This window comes from Drosophila gunungcola, unplaced genomic scaffold (assembly GCF_025200985.1).
Source record: "Drosophila gunungcola strain Sukarami unplaced genomic scaffold, Dgunungcola_SK_2 000001F, whole genome shotgun sequence".
Classification (NCBI taxonomy): domain Eukaryota; kingdom Metazoa; phylum Arthropoda; class Insecta; order Diptera; family Drosophilidae; genus Drosophila; species Drosophila gunungcola.
Genome location: NW_026453197.1, coordinates 9,119,834 through 9,143,285, shown reverse-complemented (window position 1 = coordinate 9,143,285; position 23,452 = coordinate 9,119,834). Strand labels below are relative to the sequence as shown.

Sequence of the window (23,452 nt, the reverse complement as noted above, 5' to 3'; positions counted from 1 at the left end):
ATTCCATTTTTAAAATAGTTCTTTCTTATTTGTTTAAATTAAAATACTTAATTATTTTCCTTAATGCAATTCTTCCGAATGGTTTGATTTTTAACACCTTTACAGTATACTCCCTCCCACTCCCTCCACTGCAACAGTCTTTCTTTAGTGACAAAGACAGATATAGACAACAGTAACAACAACTAATTAAGTTCATTGCTTCTATTTGCGTATTTCGCTACCTTGCATGCAAACGTATTTATGTACACACAGCTGAGGTCAAAATAATACTATTAAATATGCACTCCGAATAAATTTCAGAAAAACTATTATTTATACTATTTACAGAACAATATTAACCGCACTGACAACAACATTTTTAAATTTATAAAAATTATTACAAAGCGAGACATTCCACATCATTCTAGTCTTCCATAAATAAAGCTTTCTAGTAGTTATAGGCTCTATTTTAAAGCTTATCAATAAATAATTATCACAAGCCCTCATTGGTTGACCTCAAGTGTACCTACACATACATATATGTATTTATTTTTGCTTTTTTCTGTTGTTGTTTTACTGTTGTTTTAGTTATTGTTGTTGCTGCTTTGCATATTTTTTGCAGTGGAAGCTCGACAACAAAAGGCGGCCGAAAACAAAACAACAAGAGCATCAAAACTCATCAGGCTCATCTTCATTAACTTTGCTTTCTGTCTTTCAGTCCGTTTCCTCCTTATCCCACACCCTCCCACTGCCCCCCTAACTTCTTCTTCTTGTTTGCAGCCCCCAACCTTCTTTCCCATTTTCTCAACCCAACTTTCTTGCATTGTCTCTGCAAAATGCGAAAAACAAAAAAAAAATACTTTTGTTTACTCTTATGCCTGCGTTGCCTTTGCTGTTGTTGTTGTTCTGCTGACGGCGCAGTCGCCGCTGTTTACACAATTCCACAACCGAAGTCCAACAACAACAATAACAATAAGAAGACAGCCCAAAAAACAAGTCCGAATTAATCCAAAGTCCGGACAATTCGATCTAGCGATACCCTAATCTTTTGAATTTTAAAAAGAAAACCTAATATCAAGAAAACCTGAATTTTTAAAATATTTAATTTTACATTTAGTTTTAGCTTTAAGAGTACAAGTTAAATCTACCATCTTTCGGATAATTGTGTTAAACTCATTATATAAAAAACTAATCTCCTTTAGCACTTAAAAAAAAATGTTTGGTCAGGCAAAGTAAAAAAAAGTATTATGTTGAGACCTTCTGAAGTGAGTGTATCCCCCTTTAAAGGCAGACTATGATTTTGAAAAACAAATTAATTAAATTTTTATTAAGTTTTATTAAATAATGTTATTAAAGAAAATTTATTAATTTTATAAATTGTTAAAATAACTTTAAATACAAAAATACCCTATTTAAAAATACCCCACAAGATATTTTAGTGATGAAGCCGAAAACTTAGCAGCAAAAGCGACTGAGAAATGCGAAATGGATAATGACCTTCAGTTGCGCTGCTGCCGGCGTCGACATCTCAGTCGGCAGAGGGGCGTGGGGCAGAGGCGGGGGCGAGCGGCAAGGGGTCAAGAAACAACACGACTTAATTTCTGGTAGTCAGGGATATTATACCATCGCTCTCTCTTTCTCTTTTCGCTATCTCCCCCCACGCACAAACATTGTAAACAAGTAAAATTGCTTCCTAGTTGTAAATTCGCACGCAAACATACGCAAATACACTTAAAAAAATTGATGTTCCCAGTATTGAGTAGTACTGAAATCTTCGGAGTATTTCTGAAAACAAAATAATATACATACATATGTATTTATTAATGATTTCATCATAATATAACATTGTTCATGATTATGATTATGCTTACATTATCTGTTAAGATACATTTTTAACATTTTTCGGCTTGTTTAAAAACAATATAGAGAATCTATATTAAACACCCCTAATATTCCAGTGCACAAACAGTTAACAGTGCCTGTGCGCCTGCTCTCTCTCAGTTTTTTCTTTTCTCTCCCTTTCTCTAGGTGAAAGAGATTTATTTCCCTAACGCGCTCTAGTTCTCCTGTGCAAACAAGTGTTTGTTTGCTACGTCGCCGTCGACGTCGGCAGAAGCAGCTGCAAAACCACCACCACTTTCCGCCTACCACTCCCAAAGAACACCACCCACGCACTGTCGAACTTTCTTATTTGATTACTTGCAAAAAAGAAGAGAGTCCCGCTCTCTGTCAAATTGTGACAAACGAATTTGTACTAATTAGCATTTCTCATGCGGCTTTCACAGTGGGACGGATCGAATAAAATGCGATATAAACGATGACTTGCCATTTTATTTTTTGTACGTGAACCGACATGCTATCTATATTAGATGTTACAGTTTGCCAATGTTGGTATGATGTTTAAAGATTTTCAAGAGCTTTAGACTATGACTAATGGTTGAAAAGATTATATTCGTTTTAAATGTTATTAAAACATTTTTAGTGTTTTTGATGGTGCCATTGATACACCGTTCCTTACCCATTTTTTTCTTTTTGCATTCCACAGTGCTCGCCAAAAAATAACGGAACAACAAAAATTCGCCCAAGAACACAAAACTAACATAGATTGCGCAAAAGAGAGGGCAAGACAATGGCTTGGTAAACGACAAGAGGAAGAAAAGAATGGGGCGTAGAAGGAACAGAAGGAGAAGAAGGTGAGAGCTTAGCACGTGAACTGAGAACTTGCGCACGAGAGAAAAGCAACAGCAATAGAAACAAAAGCAATAATATGCCGCCCACGCAGTCACCAAAAACGCAATGCACTTTGACAGCGGCAGCGACTGGGGGCAGAGGAAAAAGCAGGAAGCAAACTTAGTCGAAAACAAAAGAATAACTTAAAAACAGAAGGAAAAAGAAAGATATTAGTAATTAAACTAATACAGAATTAAAATATGTAATAAACAAAAATGTGTGTACAATAGTTATTTATTTTAATATATGTAAATAAAATATTTTAAATATTTTAGTATTCATACATAAAAATTAGTTATAATTTTTAAAAAAAGATGATAAGAATTATTTCCATGATTTACATAAACACGTTAAAGATCTCTGGACCATTTGTTATTGTTATAACAATTTTTTTCGCAAATTATAAATTAAGTATATGTATATTGTAAAAATATATTCAATCACAATTTTTTTCGGTGCACAACTGCAATCCGTTTGCAAGCAACAAAAAAAAACAAATGTAGTACGACTACAACTACAACTCAAGGCAAACCATTTAGGCAGCGCTGCGGCAGAGCATGGGCAGCGACGCCGGCAGAAGACGGAAATACCAGGCGAACGATGACGAACGTAAAAACTACGCACCAAGCACAAAAACAAAAAAAAACACGCCACGAAAAACAAACAAACAAACAAGGAGAGCAAGTGGGAGAGAGAAAGAAATAGATGAGAGAGCACCTGCCCCTACTGTACCACCCACTCGGCTAACGAGCAAACAAAACTAAACAAAAATAAATAGAAACTGAAGCAGAAACACAAGAAAAGCTGCGAAATAGAAAAGCAGGAAATATTTCAAACTTATCAAATGGGGGAAAAAGAAGACTTACAGCTTTGCATTTCTATTATTAATTAGTTTCTACGAATTCCATTTGAGTGGTGTGTGCAAAGTATTTACCAATTAGGCAAGAAATTCAGAAAACTTTTTAAACTTCTCGAGGAAATAAATAATTTATTTAATAAATAATTTAACAAACTAAGAACAAATCAAATCAAAACAAATTTTCATTTACCTTTGATTAAACTGAAATTACACTTAAACAATACCAAATAACTAGAAATTAAAATTTGAATTAATTTTATTGAAAAAATTAGTTTCTAATGACATGATTTCAGAGCTTTTATTAACTTATTTTTTACTGAAAATTTAAACATATCTAAAAATTATCTTTAAGAAATATCGAAGTTATATGTTTTTCAAAACAATGTTTTGCAAAACTTGGACATGGTTTTCGCGAATTGTGTCAAAAATTATGTTGATAAAAGCGTTTACTTAATGCTTAAGTAATGACAAAGACAAAAGTCTTTGTTAAACATGAATGCTTTGAACTTTCTTTTCTTTATTTTTTGTCTTAGGAATTGTACTACGGCGTAGTAGAAATTTCGTTTCATTTTGGCGCGAAGCACCTTGTTATTATGTTTTTTGTTGTTACGTTTTTGTTTTTTGTGGCGACCTCGGTTCGTTCAACTCGTTTTTTTCGCTGAACCGCTCCTGTCTACTTGTTTGTTTAATTTTTTGCCATTTCTGCTTCACATTTTATTTGTTTGTTTGACTCGGCTGCGCGCGTGTCGTTGTGTGTGTGTGCAGTCCAAGAAGCGGTCGTCCCCTCCTCCTCCTCCAGTCGCCGCCCCTTCTCCAACCATCCATTCATCCCCCCTTTAGTTGTTGCTGCCGTGTTTCTTTTTCTCTTTATCAAAACAACTGCGCAGTCGACGCCGACGTCGCGTCGCAGTCAGCCTTCAAACACCAGAGGTCAGAAGAAAAACTCTAAAATTAAATTTAAAATAATTAAAGTTAGATGTAGATGCATATAATCTTTGATCTATGTATATATCTGTGTTTTACCAAGCGGCGTATACTGATCGACATATTGGCTTACGTTTCGCATGACTAATTTTTATGAAATATATATATATTTAAAATCCCCTCAAACTCATTTAGCTCCTATTTTATTACCTCTGCTGTACGTCTGCTCGTGTTTTTTTTGGCGCGCACAGCTCTCTCTAAATCTCACTCACTCTCTCCGTGGCCGTGCCGCCCTCTCTCTCTCTCTGCCCCACCTCTCGCTTCATTGTTGTTGCTTTAAGCATGACAAAGCACCGTAGAATTTCACAACAGGCCAAAAGAGAACTTCATTACGATGTTCGTTTTGTTTTTCCACGAAACAACTGTTTACTCTGCTCCGGCCGCTGCACTATGGGGCCAACGACCACTTTTGCTTGGCAAAATTAATAACTCACATAATTTTAAAAACGAGATAAAACTATACCAATCGTTTCATTTTAATCTTTTGGCAACATATTAATTAAAAAGAATGGAACACACAAAGAAGACATAAGCATTCCATAATTTTTTAATGTAATGCAGTTTAAAAGAACATTTTTTTTTTGGGGCTTGGTCAACGAATGTGGCCGTTGGCCCCACGGTGCGCTGCGCTGCCGCCTGTGCTCATTTCAATTTCTCTGTCGCGTCGCAGTCGGGGCGCTTACAAATCGATGCCAATAGGTTTGCGACTGTTTGCCGGAACAGACGCCAACAGACGGTGCTCGCGAGCGGTTGTAACTAACGGTAAAGATATAGTACATCTATTGCGCGCGTAACGGGAAAATACGGAGCTGTAAAAGCGCAACAGAGCCTTCAAAAGAGCGGTAAATATCGCCAGTGCTTGTGTGCGAGGAAGTTGTTTGTTTATGTCAAACCTTCCCTTGTTTCTTATATTCGTGTTGTTTGCCAAACAAATAACGGAAAAGCGTTTGCCAGACGGGCAATATTTGTAAATATATTTCAAAGAGGATATTATTGTGGAAACATCAGTGTAAAAAACTCGAAAAGTGATTTTCTGTTTTTAAAACTGTATTAGCATGTTAAATAAAAATATATAGTGAAAAGTATAAAATATATGTTAAAAACGTTAAAGGACTCAAAAAGTGTAAAAATTATTCTTGAAATACACATACATATGTCAGTGAAAAAGATATTGTAAAATAAGAGTTTGAAAAGTTTAAGTTTCTTAAAAATGAGTTTTCAACGCGAGAAATTAAGGCAAAATCATAAGTATTAAACTACCAAGAAGCAGGAAACAATAAATATTTGAGATTAAATAATATATATTGAGAAAACGGTAATATATCCATAAAACAATAAAAAAAGCATACGTGTGAATAAATAAATGAAGCAAAAAACTAGGACAGCAGTTATTTAACTCAATTTGTTTTTCAAACTCTTTTTCTAGACAAAAATATTTTCAGAACATATAAACAAGTATTCCAATTGATTAAATATTTTGAAATACACTTAGCCTTGTGTTAAGCTATGAAGCCACATATTTATTTTGTTTTGATAAGCAATACCCCAAAAGGCTAACAAATATTTTGAACAAATATTTCACAAAAAGTGTTTTTAAAATGTATTTCAAAAGCATATAGCATGTGCGTTCGTGAGTGTTGGGCGAACGATTGTAAATTGTTTTTTATTTCATTCCGCGCGCCTTGAAATGTATTTTTAAGTTTCTGTGCTCAATTTCGCTTTGAATGTTGTTTACTTTTTGCGTTGTTTAATTTGTTTCGGCCTGTGGTGTCTCTCCCCCCTGCTTCTTTATTCAAAATGACAAAAGGCGAAAACAAACTAAATTGTGGATAACATGGATTTTATGCAAATACAACGTTTTCTGATTCAGACCTTTTATTTTGGCAGTGATTTTAAACGAATTCAAAATGGTTGAACACTGCTTAAAGAAATCTGTCAAATAAAGCAGGGTAAAATAACTGTGCAATCAAAGTTGAAAAGTTTCAAAAGTCTTAAACTAAGTATTTATGCAAGTTTCAGAATCAAAACGTAAAAACAAAAACTTTTCGCAGAAATTCATTAAAAGTTCAGAGACAATTAAAGTAAATCAAAACCTCAACCAATTACAAACAACACTTAATTTATAAATAAACATCCAATAAAAACTGCCAGCCTAAGCATTTCCGCCATGATTCACATTAAAAGACAACAGAAACGGTGACATTTAGAAATTCCTGATAAAAGTCCCCATAAAGTCGCAATTCTTCTCGGTAATCAAACAACAAATCAAAGCTTCAAGACATGCAAATTAACTTCACACAGGAAAACCCAAAATTTATAAACGCAATTAGTAAGCAACAAAAGTAAAAATAATATAAGAAAAAATAAACCGAATTGACCGCAGAATTCCAAGAAAATCCCTCAAAACTGTGCTACTTAAAAATAAAACGAGGCCGCAGACTGAAATGCAAGGGAAAAACCGAAAAAGCAACCCAAAATCACATTTCAAACATTTCCAATTTCGAAGCAATAACGGAAAATAATTGGAAAATCACCCGAACACAAACAAAGAGTGAAAAAGTGCGTACAAAAGCAGCGTGGCGTAAAAAACAAGTTCTAAAAATAGACCAAAATGTGTCGCGGCTAAAAATTGACGCAGAGTGTGGCGCAAACAACTAAACACAAAAAAAAATAAAAAACACAGAAAAATAAAACACAAACAATAAAAACCACACGCAAACTAAACTAAAAACAAATTAAGGTTTTATCAACCTATCTCTGTCTAATTCTCCTTGTGTGTGTGCGCCGTGAGTGAGTTTACCGTTATGAATCATCCAGCTGTTTGCGCAGCGTGGCAATCTGCGCAAAAAGAAATACTTCTCGAACTTTTTGTCGGGAGACAAAAACCGATTACTAAACATTTTATTTTATGAAATTATGTGAAATCATGTGCTAAAACACAAAGACATGTGCATACAGTTGCTGTCGGTAGAATAGCTATTGTTACCAAAAGCGGTTGAGAAGTTTACAGTACCTATTACTAATATAACTTCATTAGCCATAACCTTTAAAAAAATAACACACAGAAAGAAAAATTAATATAACATGGTCATTATTACCTTCCAATGTGGTAGATGTTGGTGTTATTTTTAATTTTAGGCGTTGCGCAATGGTCTTAAACATAAATTACTTATTAGTTTGTTAACCAGTAAGAACTTGTTACAACAAATCTGTTTCCCATTTGCGACCCTGTGAACTTGTTGATAACAAGGATCACAATGTGGAGAACAATAAAAACATTTAACAGTACGTATGAGTGATAAACTTTAAAGGCACAGCGGAAAGGTAACAGTACGTATGAGTGATAAACTTTGAAACCGATAGAATTAACCTAAACAGCCTTTAGACCACTTATTGTCTAAAAACGAGTTCAAAAACAAGCGCATTAGATCTGAAGATTCGTGTTTCAAAAGCGTTATTTTCAAGAACTTTGTCTGGTGGAACTTTTTTTCGAAAATCGAAATAAAAAGTTTCAAGAACCCTTGATCAAATCTGATATATTGTAATCCAGTGCTATTATATTGACCGCTTTTGTGCTTCGTAAATACGCACGACAAGTGCTAAAACGTAAAGCAAATTGCGCTCGTCGCCAAAACCAGGAAGCGAAAATCTACGTTCGACAAAGATTGATGTAAAAGCGAGATGCCGCATAGTATAAACCCCATTCAATGGTATTGGTTCGAGTGAAAGCGCACGTGTCCCTGGGTGTAGATTGTGTGTGTGCGAAATACACTTCCGTCTATTGTGAATGACGAGGCGCGAGCAGTTGCCTTGCCATCTTTGTTATCGTTTGTTGTTGCCTGTACCTCTGCTTCTGTTTCTGTTGACTTGTGACATTTACACACACGATTACGAAGAAAAAGAAAAATAAAATTACCACTCACGCGTTTTTCTTGGCAGAATTTTTTCTCCTCGCGCAGCAACTGCGACATTTTCACTGCACACATAAAAAATAATAACAATTACATTCAGATAAAGTGAAATTGGGCAGTGACTTAATTCGACCGAAATAATCCCAAGCGGTGTGTTAACAATGTTTTTATTAAAAAAAAAAATATCCAAAAATATTATTGGAAATCTTTTGAAACGTCTCAAAATTAATTTATCCTTTAAGTTCTCCTTATATTTTTTCCAGTGCAGACAAAATTGAACGTCAATATGCTAATGCCGAATAAAATCTGCTTTATCATTCTCTACGGACTTTATTCCCCTGTACAATGTGTACTATACCAAGCTTTATACTATATATAGTGCCACTGACCTAGGCAGACGATGACGTGTTCTGTAAACTGATTATAAAAAATTGATGCGGATTTATAACAGGGAATTTGCTGAATGGGAAAAGCTCATTTCGATTGTTTTCACTGTTTGCCAAGATTACAAATGTCGATCAGTTAAAGTTCAGTTAATGGCGAATGTTAGATCGTTGAAAACAAACAACGCAATATCGGTTTTGGGTTTTTCCCTACACTGAGATTTCTTAAGCAATTATGGAATTGTCTAAGCATTTTGTGTGACATTTAAAAGTTATAGCTACATGCGTCACGGCTACGGGTATTTCATAATTTTGGGTCATATCATGGTTTAGATAAAACTTCGTATTATCTACCCCTGGAGACGTCCCCGATAAGCTCGAGAGCCGAGTCTATTTTTGTTTGTAGGCACAAGTATTATAATTTTTTATTTAGGGATTATAAAATAAAGCTAAATAAGGTCATTTTGTGGCCAAAATAGAGATTATTTTGTGGAATACTGTAAAATGTTATATAAAAGGCCAAACGTTTACTTCATGTTTACTGTAACGAGAAAGTGTTGTCAGGGATTAAGTTTTAGATATTGTACTAAAACAAAGATCAAATTTTCTTAATGCAATTATCAATTCCTATAGTAAACTAATAAAAACATTTAATATTTGCCATTTTAATTTTCAAAAAAACTACAAAAATCTACTTCAAATGATAGAACGTTAAAATATTTAGTTTAGTTTCCCTTCCGTGCAGTAAATTCCTCCCCGTCGTTTACTTCATAACATTTTATATGTCGTTTAAAATTTATCAATTAGATGTCAAATCAAATAAAAATCTCGGCAATTAGCAAGTTGACTGCCACCGGACTTTTGAATATAACTTTGCACAGAGAGGCCTATTTCAGTTGGGTGATGATGATCGATTTCGGGTTTGAATTTCTGGTTGTTTGGTTTGCTTTGGCCATGCCATGCATAGTTGTTGGCCTGAAAGTTTCCCATTTCTGATTAACACCTCGGCACACAAATAAGTTAACAGAGAACCCGGTCCGAATGAAATGGAATCATAACATAATGACCAATGGCGATCGATTTCGATTGCACGTATTTGGCCGCAAACAGTTCGCTGAAAATGTTTCGAGTGGTGGATGAGTGTATGAATGACTCACGGTTATCTTTCGACTCAGGGACTGAATGTTTGACGCGCGGGAAAAACCCGGCGATAACGTAAACAAAACGATAAACGCCAAAGACAAACTTGTTTTTACAGATTTTAAATTGAATAATATTATAAAGTTATTGTCAAAGGAAAGTCTGCTAAATCAATTAAAACTAAAAAATAATTAATATATGAAATTCCCAAAAAGTGTTTATTAATCGTAAAAGTTATAATGACCGAACTTTTATATTAATAGGTTAAAAATTAGATATGTTTACTTCATGAAAGGTGACAATTTTTCTAATCTCCCGTTTCCCCTTTTTTTTTTCTTTTTAGTAAATGACAAGTAATACACAAAGAGCTAAATGATAGAGAATGAGACCCAGTCAACAGGACCCAAAAAGACAATGTTGATTGAGTGCATTTCGCGTGACATTCCCTGAGAGTTTTCTTCAGAAACCGATAGAAGCAAAGATCAAGTAGAGCTCGTCGATATAGAGCTTATATATATAAACCAACCACCCACCGATCGGTCGAGAGGCGTGGCAAATGAACTTCAATCCGGCCAGCGTGGTAGCCGCCGCAGCAGCAGCCGCACATCAGACGTCGCACCACCATCCGTATTTGAACCACCAGCAGTTGCAGCACCGCCCGGTCACCCAGCAACAACAGCTTATCCCACTGCCCGTTGGCGGGGGAGGGAGTTTACAAGTGGGTGGCGGCGATACCTCGCCCAAAATCATGGAGTGGACCAACGACGATGCTCTGGAATTGATCGAACAGTATCGCTGCCACACAGAGCTATGGAATCGCGCCGATCCCAAGTACAAGGATAAACTTTGTCGATTCCGGGCGTGGTCGGAAATAGCCGAGCGTTTCGGTTGCAGCAAGGCGGAGGTCGAGCGGAAGATGAACGTGCTGCTGACCCAGTATCGGCGTGAGAAGCACAAGATGTTTGTGAAAATATACCAGGGCATCCAGCCCAATCCGTCCAAGTGGTATGCCTTTAAACGATTCGACTTCATGGAGGCTGGCGGCGGCAGTTTAAGCGGCGGTGGATCAGGTGGATCAGGTGTTAATACGTCGGTTGGTAACCTGGTGCCCAATCCCGTTTCCTCATCGGCAGCCGCTGCCGCCCACAATGGGCTAAACGGACTGGCGGCTGCGGCCGTCGCAGCAGCGGCCTACGAAAGCGGTACGATTGCAGCGGCGGGAAACGGAGGAGCACCACCCACTGGACCAGGTGGCGGAGTACCTGGTTCGCAGCCCGCCATGCAGCACAGACGCATCAAGACCAAAGAGCTGAAATATTTCGGAGCGGTAAGTGATTTTATTATTAAGAAAATTTATTTTTAAGAACAAATAATACAAACAGAAATCGCTAAAAAACTCAGTTTTAATTAACAGAAATTACCCATTAAATATTTTCGGGGATTTTTCACATGCCCAAAAATATTTTGTATTAGGTATATTCTTATCCATTTGTTTTGCTTAAGAAAAAGTGTCTAATTAATGTAAAGAAATTATATAATATCTCGTGTAGTATCTAGACTAGTGTTATAGATTTTTTTTAAATATATTAAAAGTCTATTCTCTGAATATAACCTGACTATTAAGTTTCACTCGTCTAAAAATCTCGTTACCAAATCCAATGATAACCTTTTAAATGACACCCAAACTGCTCTTTTCTTTTAAGAAATCTCAATCCCTTCAATGTGCAAAAAAAAACAGTATCAGTTTTCAAAAGAAATTTTCGAAAGCAAAAACAAACAAACGTTTCATAGGAAATAACTTTAGCATACAGTCATTCAGTTAATCATCCTGAATCGATTGTAGAATTATTTTGCAAGACCTTTATTAGCCTTCCCCTTCCCTATTGATTTCATTGAGTAAAAGTAACCTCTCTTATCATCGAGATTAAAAATCAAAGTCCAATTCATAAAATTGTGAAAAATTTACCAGAGCTAAAAAAGCTTTAACTCCAGTGGGTCAATAAAATTAACACATTAATTAAAATTTTTGCTAAATTGAAGTAAAATTAAAAGGTTTTTGTTAAGATCGAAAGCATTATTTACAGATTAATCTTTTTAATCAACATGTTTAAATTCCTTTCTTAAGAACGCACATCAAATTGTAATTCAAATGAAATGATCAGCATTAATCCTTCTATTAGCAGGAAAAAACTTAACACACGTGTGTCCGCCTGTTGGCTTAGCAACAAATATTTTTTTAATAATGTTCATACATATGTACATATGTATATACATATGTATGTGAGTACATATTTTGTTAGATTTTTTTTTTTGTAAGCTTATCAAATGAAATATTTTACAGGCAAATAAAAAAAACAACAATTTCTAGTATTAATTTCAATTAAAACAACGACTAACTGTGAAATGAGAGTGAGTTGGCCAAAGAGAGTGAGTTGGCCAAATCTCTTTGGCGCTCGAGGAGACATGTGCGCAAGTGACTTGCTTATTTTTTTGCACTGAGAGGCCCCATGGCCCCACTCTCTCGCGATCTCTCTTCACAGCGTGTGTGTGCGCTTGTTTGTGCTCTTTTGTTGTTGACGATCAAAACAGAATTAAAATTTTACGCATAAATTTTTCTTAGAAATGCGCAGTGGTGTGTGTGTGAGGCATTGGCCCCAGCTCCACCCTCTCCCCGCTCTCCCTCTTTCTTCCACTGTCTCTTTGCTTATTGTTGGTATTTTTGTTGGTTTTATTTGCGTTGTCGCGCCAGGCAAGCCAAGTGTGTGAGTGGGAAGGAGGAGGTGAATTGGGGGGCCCTGACATTTCGTCGCCGCTCTTCTTCTTCATCGTCTTCTCCTTCGTTTGTTATTGTTGTTGTTAGTGTTGCTCTGTATGATGAAATGTTTGTTTTGCACGGCGAAATGTGTTGGCGACTGCGACGCAGGCAGCACTTGCTACGGTGATTTTTTTTTGGATTCCGTTTTTTTTCCGTTTGTTATTTTGGCTACCCTCACTTAAAGAAGCTAGATCATTTAGTGATCTTTGGGTAAACTAAATAGGTTTCTTGATTAGAATTAGTTGTAGCTTAGGAATGAACTTTAACATGATATTTGTATCTTTGGTTATTGCATCCAAATATTATTAATTATTACTGGCTTACCTGGTCTTCAAAAAAAAAATAAAACAACGAGTAAACTAAAGAATTAAATCTCATGGAGAAAAATGATTAAACGATAGGCTTTTGAAAACAAAAATAAAACTTTCGACCAACAATATTTGTTTCTTGATTGCTATGTCAGTAATATAAAAAATGCGTATTCACCAATAATTATTTACATATTTTCAATTAACCCAGTGAAACCGTGTTTAATTAGTTTTGGGTTCCTTATTTAAAGAGTGTTTACAACAACTACGCTTTCCATTACATTGCCATGCCTTTTAACCAATTAATGAATCGGACTAAATAGCAACTTTTCGGACTTGAAACTCCGCTCTGGACAAGCTCTTTGTTTTACTGTTGCTGTAGTGACGTTTTGTTTTGTGGTTACCCAGTGGACACCGCACCCTCGAGCTTCCCTCCTTGGCCGTCGTGATTCGCTGGAAGCTTTTGTTTTTACTTGGCTCTGTTGTTTGTCAGACTTATCAAAACAAAATGCCAGGAGTTGTTGTTGTTGTTGCTGTTGCCGCTCGCCGTCTCTTCTGGCTGTTTTCGCTCGTTTTTTTGCTGCTGTTTCTAGAAAACAAATGAAATTTTTGCAAGGAAAAGAATATAAAACTTGGCGCCTGGACTTTTTCTGAGTTTTCTGTTTTTTTGTTTTTTTTTTTTTTTTTGTCCGAGGGGAGTGAGAGGCATGGGGAAATCGGGGGCGTGGCTCAGCTAAATACATGCAACTTGTTTGTCCAAGTCATGTCACCTTTAGTTTTCTGGTTTTGTGGTCTCCATAACGTATTTCGACATTAACGGCTATCAAAATAGCAGCAGGTTACCAAGCAACTTTTTTTATCTCCCATAAAGGAAATTGATTTAATATTTAAAACTATAAAATTAAGTTTAATTTATTTCTTAATTTTTCGAACAATCTTGACATAATGATTACATTTTATATGAGTTTATATAAATACGTGAATTACAAATTTATTAAATATATTTTTTGAAGCAATTCAATTATTTGTTATTTTATCTTAACATGGGAAATTGTTCATGGGAAAATGCATCATTCATTCTTTCGATTTATTTATTGTCCAAACATTTATTTGCTTAAAATACCTACATTTTTATTTGCATTAATTTTGACAAGAAAAAATCGGCTTACACTGGACATACTCCCCCTTACTACCCCCAACACCATTCATTGTTGTTCTAATTTGTTTCTGCGAGCGTTGTTCTCTCATTTTTCTGTGTTTTGGTTTGGCTTTGGTCTCGTGTTGTTTTTTTCTGTTTCTGCGTCATTATTATTTGCGTGTGCAGGCACCAACAACAACGCCCACGCCCCCTTTTCAGTACGCCCACCAACGGAGCCAACACCCCACTCAAGCCCACCGCCCCCATATTGTTATGTATTTTTGTTCATATTTTGCAATTGTTTTGCTCTGCGGTATTTTCCTCAAGACAAGTGAACAACAAAAAAACAAAAACAAAATGAAGCCGAAGACGAGCTGGTGTTTTTGTTGTTGTTTCGGTTGTTGTCCCGCAATGTTGTGGCTAGCAAACGATTCACGCACTGCCTCCCATTCACCACCTACCATTTGCACCACAGAACCTGCAATACCTTGAAAAAACTAACAAATTCTTTATATTAAAACGTGAGTGGTTAATAGAGAGTTCTGCTTTAAAAAATGCGAATTCTTAAGTTTAATACTCATGTTTTCAGAAATACAAAAAATTGTATCACTGAGAAAATGTCCAGTCAAGTCACTTTTAATGAAAACGCGAATTCTTCAGGATGTTCAGACTGACAATAATTAAAACATTTCTTAGACTGTTCTTTATTATATATTTAATTTATATCTTGCCAGCAAACGCTTTCTCATTTCTTATTTTTAAAATTTAAAAATTTTTCGAGTGCAACTAGCTCTTGTTTGTGTTTCCTTTTTTGTTGTAGCTGGAGCGGCAGCAGTAGCGGAGTATCAAACTGTTGTTGTAATTCGCGTTGTTTTGTTTTCTCTTGCATTGCCTATAAACCACCCATTTCCCACCCCCGCGGTGGCGGAATGAAAAGTGCAAGGCAAATAAGCAGCAACTGCGACGCCGGCAGCGAAGTCAACGTTTGTTTTTGTTTACTCATTCATTGCAAAGTTGTTTAGAGCCAAGCGCGCAGCGTATGGTTTTTTTTATTTAGATGATAATGATGATAGTGATGATGATAGGGTATAGGGTTTGGTGTGGTGGGTGTGTTGGAATATCTAAGAGGCATTTGGGGGGAGGAGTGCTTAGAATTCACTATAGTTTGCCATCATCCAAAGTTATGTAAGAATTTTGGAGTTTTGGACGCAGTCGAAAAGTTGAAACGGGTGAAGATGTTTTAGGATAGGATGCAGTACAAAAAGCAGAGAAAGCCCCTAAAAATATGATAAAGTTAATTATACAAATTTATATAAAATATGTTTTACAAAATATTGATAAATTGGAGTTAAGTTGGAGTTGGAGTTTGTTTCATTTTTAATTAAAAATGTATAAGATTTTCAGATTATTTAAATGGAACTTGACTATATAGTTAAGAATCCGAAATACCAGTCAGTCTCAATAACTCATACAATTCTAAGCCATTGACAGAGAATAAAATATGCGGAAATAGTCGGGACTTGTATGTTGGGAAAAGCAAAGCTTTTAGGGGATTATCTTTTGAGCAAAACACTTGACAACTCTAACATTGGCACCTGCCAGGTGACAGCGCCATCTTATACGCGAACACTCACCTGTGCACACCGCAATGCATTTTCAATTGCAATTTGTTCCACTGTTAATTTTACGACTCCCCGACCAGTGTAAATCCCCCTATTCGAGGGGTGTGGAAATAAGGGGTATTGGGGGTTTTGTGTGCGGCGCTTGCGCTTGCGGTTTTCATGGCAGTTTCATTAATGTTAGTGTAGCAGTAACTGTTGTTATTGTTTCTTGTTCCGAACTTGTTGTTGCTGTTGCGGTGTATGCGCTTTTGCGAAAATATCGCCATCGTACTTCAAAAACATTTACGAGAGCAGCAGATATGTAGATACAGTCAAACAGGCAACTCAACATTTCTTAAAATTTGACTTAATTGTAAAAATTTTTACAAATTTGTGTATTAATCAATGGAATAATTAACATGTGTGTGCACGATCTAATTAAATCACTTTACATCATCTTGTTTTGAAAACTTACCCAAAATAAAAAATAAATCGAAAATTTAAATACCTTTGTTTTTAAGTTATGTGAAGTGGTTTGATTTTTGGATGTTTTACTGTGGCTGCGGAAAGAGGGAGCTCGCGACAATTGTGAATGGGCGGCGAGGAGAAAGGGGTCGGTGAAAGGGGGAGCAGCATGGGCAGGGGCGGATTTCGTGCCAAAGGAGTAGAAGCAGCGACGACGACGCGTAGTTTGTGTAGTGTGTTATTTATTCATTGGATTGGATGATAATCAGTTTGTTTACATTTTTCAGTTGCACACAGGCCGAGAGAAAGAGAGAGAGAGAGAGAGAGAGAGCGCGGCAGAGAGAGTAGGTGGGAGCGAGAGAGAGCGAGTTCATTCTCCTGTCTGTTTTATTTTATTTGCCTTAACAAAATAATAATACAGACATGCAAACACGCATACAGCGCTGCTCATACACACGCTGCTCTGAATGCGTAAACAACAAAAGCAGCTGCAACAACAATAACAGCAAGTCAGAAAGGGAGGGCAATAGGCAGGGGCGGAGTGGGAGGAACAGGTGGGGCGGGGGGCGGGTGGCGGCGTAGTTGGGGAAGTTTAAAAACATAAGCGGGGGCAACAACAAATTAACAACCCAGATTGAACTCTTATTCTCGAGATGGCCCAATGAAAAACATTCAAATTTTTTTTTGTTTGTAGCGAAAAAAAAAAAAATTAAAGGAAATAATAAAATTGATCATTGAATGATAATATAATCAACTATATTTTAAGTAAAGTCTAAATTAAAATATATGTTTGCGACCTTTTTAGGGAATATCTAAATTTGTATGCACAGACAAAACACAAAACGTCATTAAGCTTAAAATAAAATCGTTGAAATGTCAAATGTTTGTCAAAGCTATAAAAGAGAATATTAGATTCGGCTTTTCCGACTTTTTGTTTGTCATAGCTTTTTGATGGAAAGTTCTAGGCGCCATAATGAGATCGGCGTAGACAGAAAGGGATGGCAATAACCATTGGAGAAAAAAGAGAGGGAGCTCTTGCTTTGATCACCGTTGACCACATTAAACTTTTTATTATAGTTGTTGCTGACTTATTTTCGTGTGAGGCCCCAAACGTGGGGTAGGTTAATGCTAATGCCGTCGCCTGACCATTAAAAGCCCTCTCTAGATATACATACATATATACATATATATATATATATATATATATATATATATATATCTTACTGTTCAGCTCTTCTGCTTCTATCGAGATATAGAATTTTTTCGACATTCTCTTTCGAGTGGCGCGATACTCTCTTGCTGACATTTGCAAAAGTTTTCACAAAAGACAACAAACAAAATGGTATAAAAATATTGTATTGGTATTATTTGTTCGATGCATTAAATCTAAAAATGATGTAATGCTACTTTGATTGGGTATATTAATAAAATGTCCTACTTATATGTACATATAAACTAAAATAAAATTTTAATTACAAAAAATCAAGAATCCTCTACGTTTTGGTCAATTAAAAACAACACACATATTTTGATAACATTTAAACTAATAGGATCCAAACCTTTTTAACATGAAAAGATAAAAAAACTAAGCATTTTCTTATTGAAAAGAAGTAATTTGTTAATACAATCTTAGATTTCGAATATTATTAAACATTTTACAATACAATATTAATATCTTCTTTCCGATCAGAACACCGTTAATTTCCGCTCTATCTGTCTCTTTATGACTCACCCATACTTTGGAAAAATAAGCAAGTTCTCTTAAAGCTTTCTCTTAAAAACGTATTTTTTTCACTCTCTCCCTCTCTCTACCTTCGTTATTGTTCGGGTTTTCGAAAATTTTTACTACGCCGCTAGAATAATTCGGACAAAAATATTACGATTTCGAGTCGCGTTGTCGTCGCGTCGCTCACAAAAATCAAAAAAGTCCAGCAACAACAAGTGTAAACACAGGGCATTGCAAAGAAAACCGATCTTTATAAACTACGATAAGAAAAATGCATTATCAAAACAGCAACAATAACAATAATTTGAGGTCCCCAGGGATTTCACATAGACTTCCCCTAGAATCGGCAGCGACAGCAATCTCATCAAACGTAAGTTTCAGCAGCAAGTGGGTTAATAAGGGGGTCTGTGGGATGGGGGGTTTGTTTGGAATTAGCGAATAGCAATTCGCTACCCATGCCGAAAGTATTATAATTTTGATTAGAATTTGGTTCACTCTTTAAAACTTGTATTTATATACCATCTCGGTCGGTGTCGGGCACAATTTCTTTGGGTGAAATTTCTATGTTCATCATATGTACATACATACATTACAATCAAAGAGATTTCTGTGACAATCATCCCGTATATGTATGTATATCGTCAGAAATTTCAAGTCAGATCATTAACTACCGATGACTTAAACTACACTAAACTTTATATCGTATTTAAATTGGACATCAATATCCTTTGAGTTTTAAATAAAGAGCATACAAACTTCAGTAGGCCAAACTAAACTTTCTTTCTTGTTATTTTGTATTTTATCGCCTGTCTGGGTGCGTGTGTCTGCTAATTTGTTTTGATCGCTTCGTGTGTTTGCCATATATGTAGGTGTATCTAAAAAAAATCAACAACAATAACACAATCTGAGCGCAGTCAAATTATTATTTATTTACCATTATTATCATAATTTGGTCAGACTTCGACTTTTCGCTCTTTCGGCTTTAATTATTGTTCCAGATTTAGTTAAAGCATTGACAAAAACAACTTTTCGAGGGGGGTTTGACCGGCGTTGGAATGCGATGGAAAATAAAAAAAACAAAAACAGAAATTTCTAAATAATTTCAGTTAAATCGGAAACAAGCAATACAGGTGTACATATGTTTTTGGGGACTCCAATTAGTATGATTATATGCAAATTGTTTTTGACTTCTAACATTTTTATACATTTCACTATTTTTTGACGATTCTTTTAGTATGTCGACTTTTTAGTAGCTAAAAAGCTCTGAATCAATGGGTTTCCTATTTAATAGCCTTACGAGGTCTTTATTAGTTATCAAGTAGCCGACGTTGTTTGTTATCTCGGTGGTCCAAACTTTTGGACTGCGTCACGATGACGAAGCTAGGAACCTTTGAACACCCGCCTGAAAACGCCTTATCACTAACCTTTTCGTATTCGTTCCGTTTTGTACTTACAGATGGGCCTCAATATACCCATGCTGATAGCGAGCAGTCAGACGCTGGACAGTTGGAATACGGCGGGTCAGTATTCGCCGCCGATATCGGGCTCTGGAGGCGGTGGCTCGGAGCGAGGAGGAAGTGGAGGTGGTGTCGTTGGTGGTGGAGCGCCTGCCCAGCAACTGCGAGTGCCCCTGCCCATGAGCTATCATGGCGGTGCTGGCAGCAGCAGTAGTGATTTCCAGCAGAGTCCACTGAAGACCATGGATACCTCGGACAACGAGGACAACAATAACACCAAGGAGGATGTGGCAGCGGCAGCGGCCTTGGGGCAACTGGCCGCAAAGGTGGAGCGACGCTCGCCGGTGGTCGGAGGTCCTGGAGGCGGCGGAGGTGGAGGTGGCGGCGGCTCAAGTAGTAGGGAGGCCAACGATCTAGGCAGCGATCCCATTAAGTCCGATCGAACGTTAAGCGAAGCTGGCAGCAGTCCCATACCGAATACCAATATGCATGAGGCGCACAAGAATCACCTGCTCAACAGTCCAGCCGGAGGAAGAGCGGTTACCCCAAGGCAGGCGCATGAGCAGATGCATCACCATCCACACACGCAGCACCACCTGCAGCAACAGCAACTGCAACAGCAGCAGCAGCAGCAGCAACAGCAGCAGCAGGTTCAGCAACAACAACAGCAGCAGCAGCAACTGCAACAGCAGTTGCATCATGGCCACGACGATCTGGACATCAAGCAGGAGTTGGTGGACTATTTCCATGGCCAGGCGACTCGGTGTTGGTCCTGCACCACCGCCGCCACCCGAATCACATCGTTCCTACAGCTCAGCGGGCGAGGAGAGCCGACTTCAGTTGGTGGACATGGCCCAGGACTTGCGAGTTGCTCAGGCGAAGGCCAATTTTGGAGCCTTTGTCCTGCCACCAAGAGGCAGCGATGCCAGCACACCCGCCATGCCCTTAAATATGCGTAAACTAACCGGTGCCGGCAGTGCGGGTCATATGCTAATGAATTCGCTGCTCGGCTCGCGGGAGAGTATGTCGGATGGCGAGGAACCCGATCCGGATAACGATGAGGCCACCGAATCGGCCGCCAGTCCGGGGCACATCAAGAGCAGTGTTTCCGCCCAGGCGGCCGTTGCAGCATCCGCTTTTTACGCCGAGTCCCTGAACCGCGACGATTGCGATTTTATTGGATCAAATGTGTCGCTTAAACTGCGGACCATGGATCGCACGCAAAGGATCATTGCGGAGAAGCTAATCAGCGAGGTGTTGTACTATGGGCAATTCAACGAGCTGGAACGCTCGGCCAGGATTCAGCCCAAGTGACAGTGGCGCCCCAAGAAGTGGACGACGACAATGGGGAACGGGAGCGGGAACGGGAGCGGGAGCGGGAGTGGGAGTGGTGGGGCTGTGGGCCTGGGCATCGGAGTGGGTTTGAGCAGGATCCGGCTGGGCAGGAGCCTACTCGCCCCGCAGCATGGCAAATGAATTCCAATTGAAATAGTCAACAGAGAGATAAAACAGAAACCAATACAGAAAACAGTACAACTTATTTTTAGTTTGGCCAGGATCGGGGTCACCACTTGTACAAAGCTTGGCAGAAAAAGGGGCAGCGTTACTTAGGCGGAGTGAAAGTGGGAAAGATGGGGGAAGAAAGCAGAGTAGAACTTGGAAAATGGTACTTATATGAGAGGGGTAGAGATGGTATGGTAATGATTCTGTATAAAATATTTTTATTCATGGGATAGAAGGATTGGATCGGATCCATGACTTCAATAATCTCAAATACCCATTTTAAAGGCGTATCTTTAAAAATTCAAAAGAAAAATTAAAATTGTGTATGATAACTTCTCAAACTTAGAACATTTTAAACGGTTTTTTAAGAGTAAACAATATACATTTAGGTTGTTATACTGTGCAAAGTCTAGAAAATACAAATAATATGGATTTAGTCCCATTTTGTTTGACAATTAAAAAATTTAAACTAAAAAGATCCCAAAGAGGGGAAAGAAAAGTTTTCAATAACACAACGAAATTTGAATTGTTTTATATTTTTATGTCGAAAGACCTCCGTTTCATAAGCCAAATGTTGTTCATCTACCATCTCTCCCAGAGTAAAATACAAAAAGCTACACAGAACACAAACCAAAGTTACTTTCTATTCTGTTTGAAGGGCTGCATAAACAACAGTTTAGCTTTTGTGTCCACAACTTCAATATTAAACTACATAAAATACATAGATACTAGATAGGTTAGATTGGGTCTGGGAATGGGGTCGTCGACACACCTGAGACATCTAACTAGCAGAATCTCAGTATTACTTATAAAATACACTTTACATAGACCATAGATAAAACAACAACGAGGAATCAAAGCATTTGCCATAGATCGATTCCCTGGGGCTGATCGTCCACTTCTGGGTGTTATCTGGTTGCTAATTGTTGACCTCGCTCTAAAACAAAAACACAAGAATTATTGAGAGAAAAACGTAAGCAAAACAAACTATTGTAAAGACAAGGAAAAGCGGCTGCTAAAAAGTCAAGCTCCAAAGTTGGGCACCACTGAAACTCAAGTTCCCGATTAGCTAACCGTTGAGAAAGGCACTTGTAAAACCTATATGTTTTCTATATATATCTGCTTGTGGATATATGTATATGTATATGGATAAAAATATATATAATATATCATTGTACCTTATTTTGAAACAGAGATGTTTTCTTAGTCACTTAAGTCTGGTCGTCTAAAAGTCACCAATCCAAAACCCAACAACTGAAACCAACCAACCAACAAACAAAAAGCAACCGCAAACTTTTACCTACATTATACAAATATTGTCGTCACTAGTTCGTTAATGAAACAACAAAAACAAATGCTAAAACAAAAACAAAATCAAAACATTGTACATTTTCGTGTTTATTTTTTAGGTCCTAATGATTTTTGCATAATATTTAAGTAGTTTTTATTTTTATATGCAAAGCAAAGCAGAGCAAAAACAGCAACATTGAATTAATTTATATTAATATATATGTATACCTAATAAAACTATGGGCAAATTAGTTAGTCACATAAACGAGAGAAACAGATAGATGGTTGAGGATGATGATGATGATGATGAAATGCAGCTCGGCTTTTGCTGCTGCGTTTTTTAGCCGTAGTTTTTACTTTAGCATAGACAAAATCAAAAAACCAACAAAAGTCCAAACTGAAAAGAAAAGTCATGCGTAAAAAATGGAAAATTAGATGTGAATAAATTAATTAGCTGTAAAATTAGTGAGAATTTGTTTGGCATAGATGTGCAAGAGTGTGTAGTGTGAGTGCGTATGGAAATTAAACCAAAATTAGTTTTTCTGAATGTGTAAACAGCAGCTAAAAAAATAAATAAATGTGTGTACCTATTTGTCTGACAAACATTGTAAACGCCGTTTTTCTTCTGCTTTGGTAATCGATGGTGTTTTAAAGATTAAACGGGTTCATATTCTTTACTTAATGATTAGTATTTTTTTTATACGAAAGTTGATTTAAAAACATGAGTCGGCTAGACACATTTTCAGCTAAAAACTGTGGGTTTCAGCTTAATTACGGAGATCAATAGTATTGCGACGCTTAAATATATCTCACGCATAATTTGATCTAAAACAATTTATCAGGTAAAAAATAATTTTGAAAAGTGCGCTATTCCAGGTTACAAGTTCCTAAAAATTCCACTTGACGGCGTCTTTCTTGAAGTTTAAACGACAATTTGCAGTTTACTTTATGTAAAATCCATGTAAAAATCACTAATCAAGGTCTTCAAAAATATATTAAGAAACATGAATATTTTGAAGTGTTAAAACACATTTTTTTATATTGCACTGCATACTTATGGACTACTGGTAAGTGTTTTGAATTATAAAAACATAAAAAAATTTATTGTTATGTTCACTTCCTGTAGAAAGTAAAATGTACATGGTGTATAACTTCGCTAAATA

The 23,452-nt window shown here is 36.8% G+C and overlaps 1 protein-coding gene across 1 annotated transcript; it reads left to right on the top strand.

The window, feature by feature from the left end:
- Positions 1–7,698: 7,698 nt before the first annotated feature.
- Positions 7,699–22,901, top strand: LOC128261277 (polyhomeotic-like protein 1). The gene is given in 4 exon segments (XM_052994889.1): positions 7,699–7,837; positions 10,330–11,313; positions 19,496–20,259; positions 20,261–22,901. Coding segments are annotated over 3 exon segments (2,085 nt in total). The 5' UTR covers positions 7,699–7,837; positions 10,330–10,542; the 3' UTR covers positions 20,811–22,901.
- Positions 22,902–23,452: the final 551 nt, after the last annotated feature.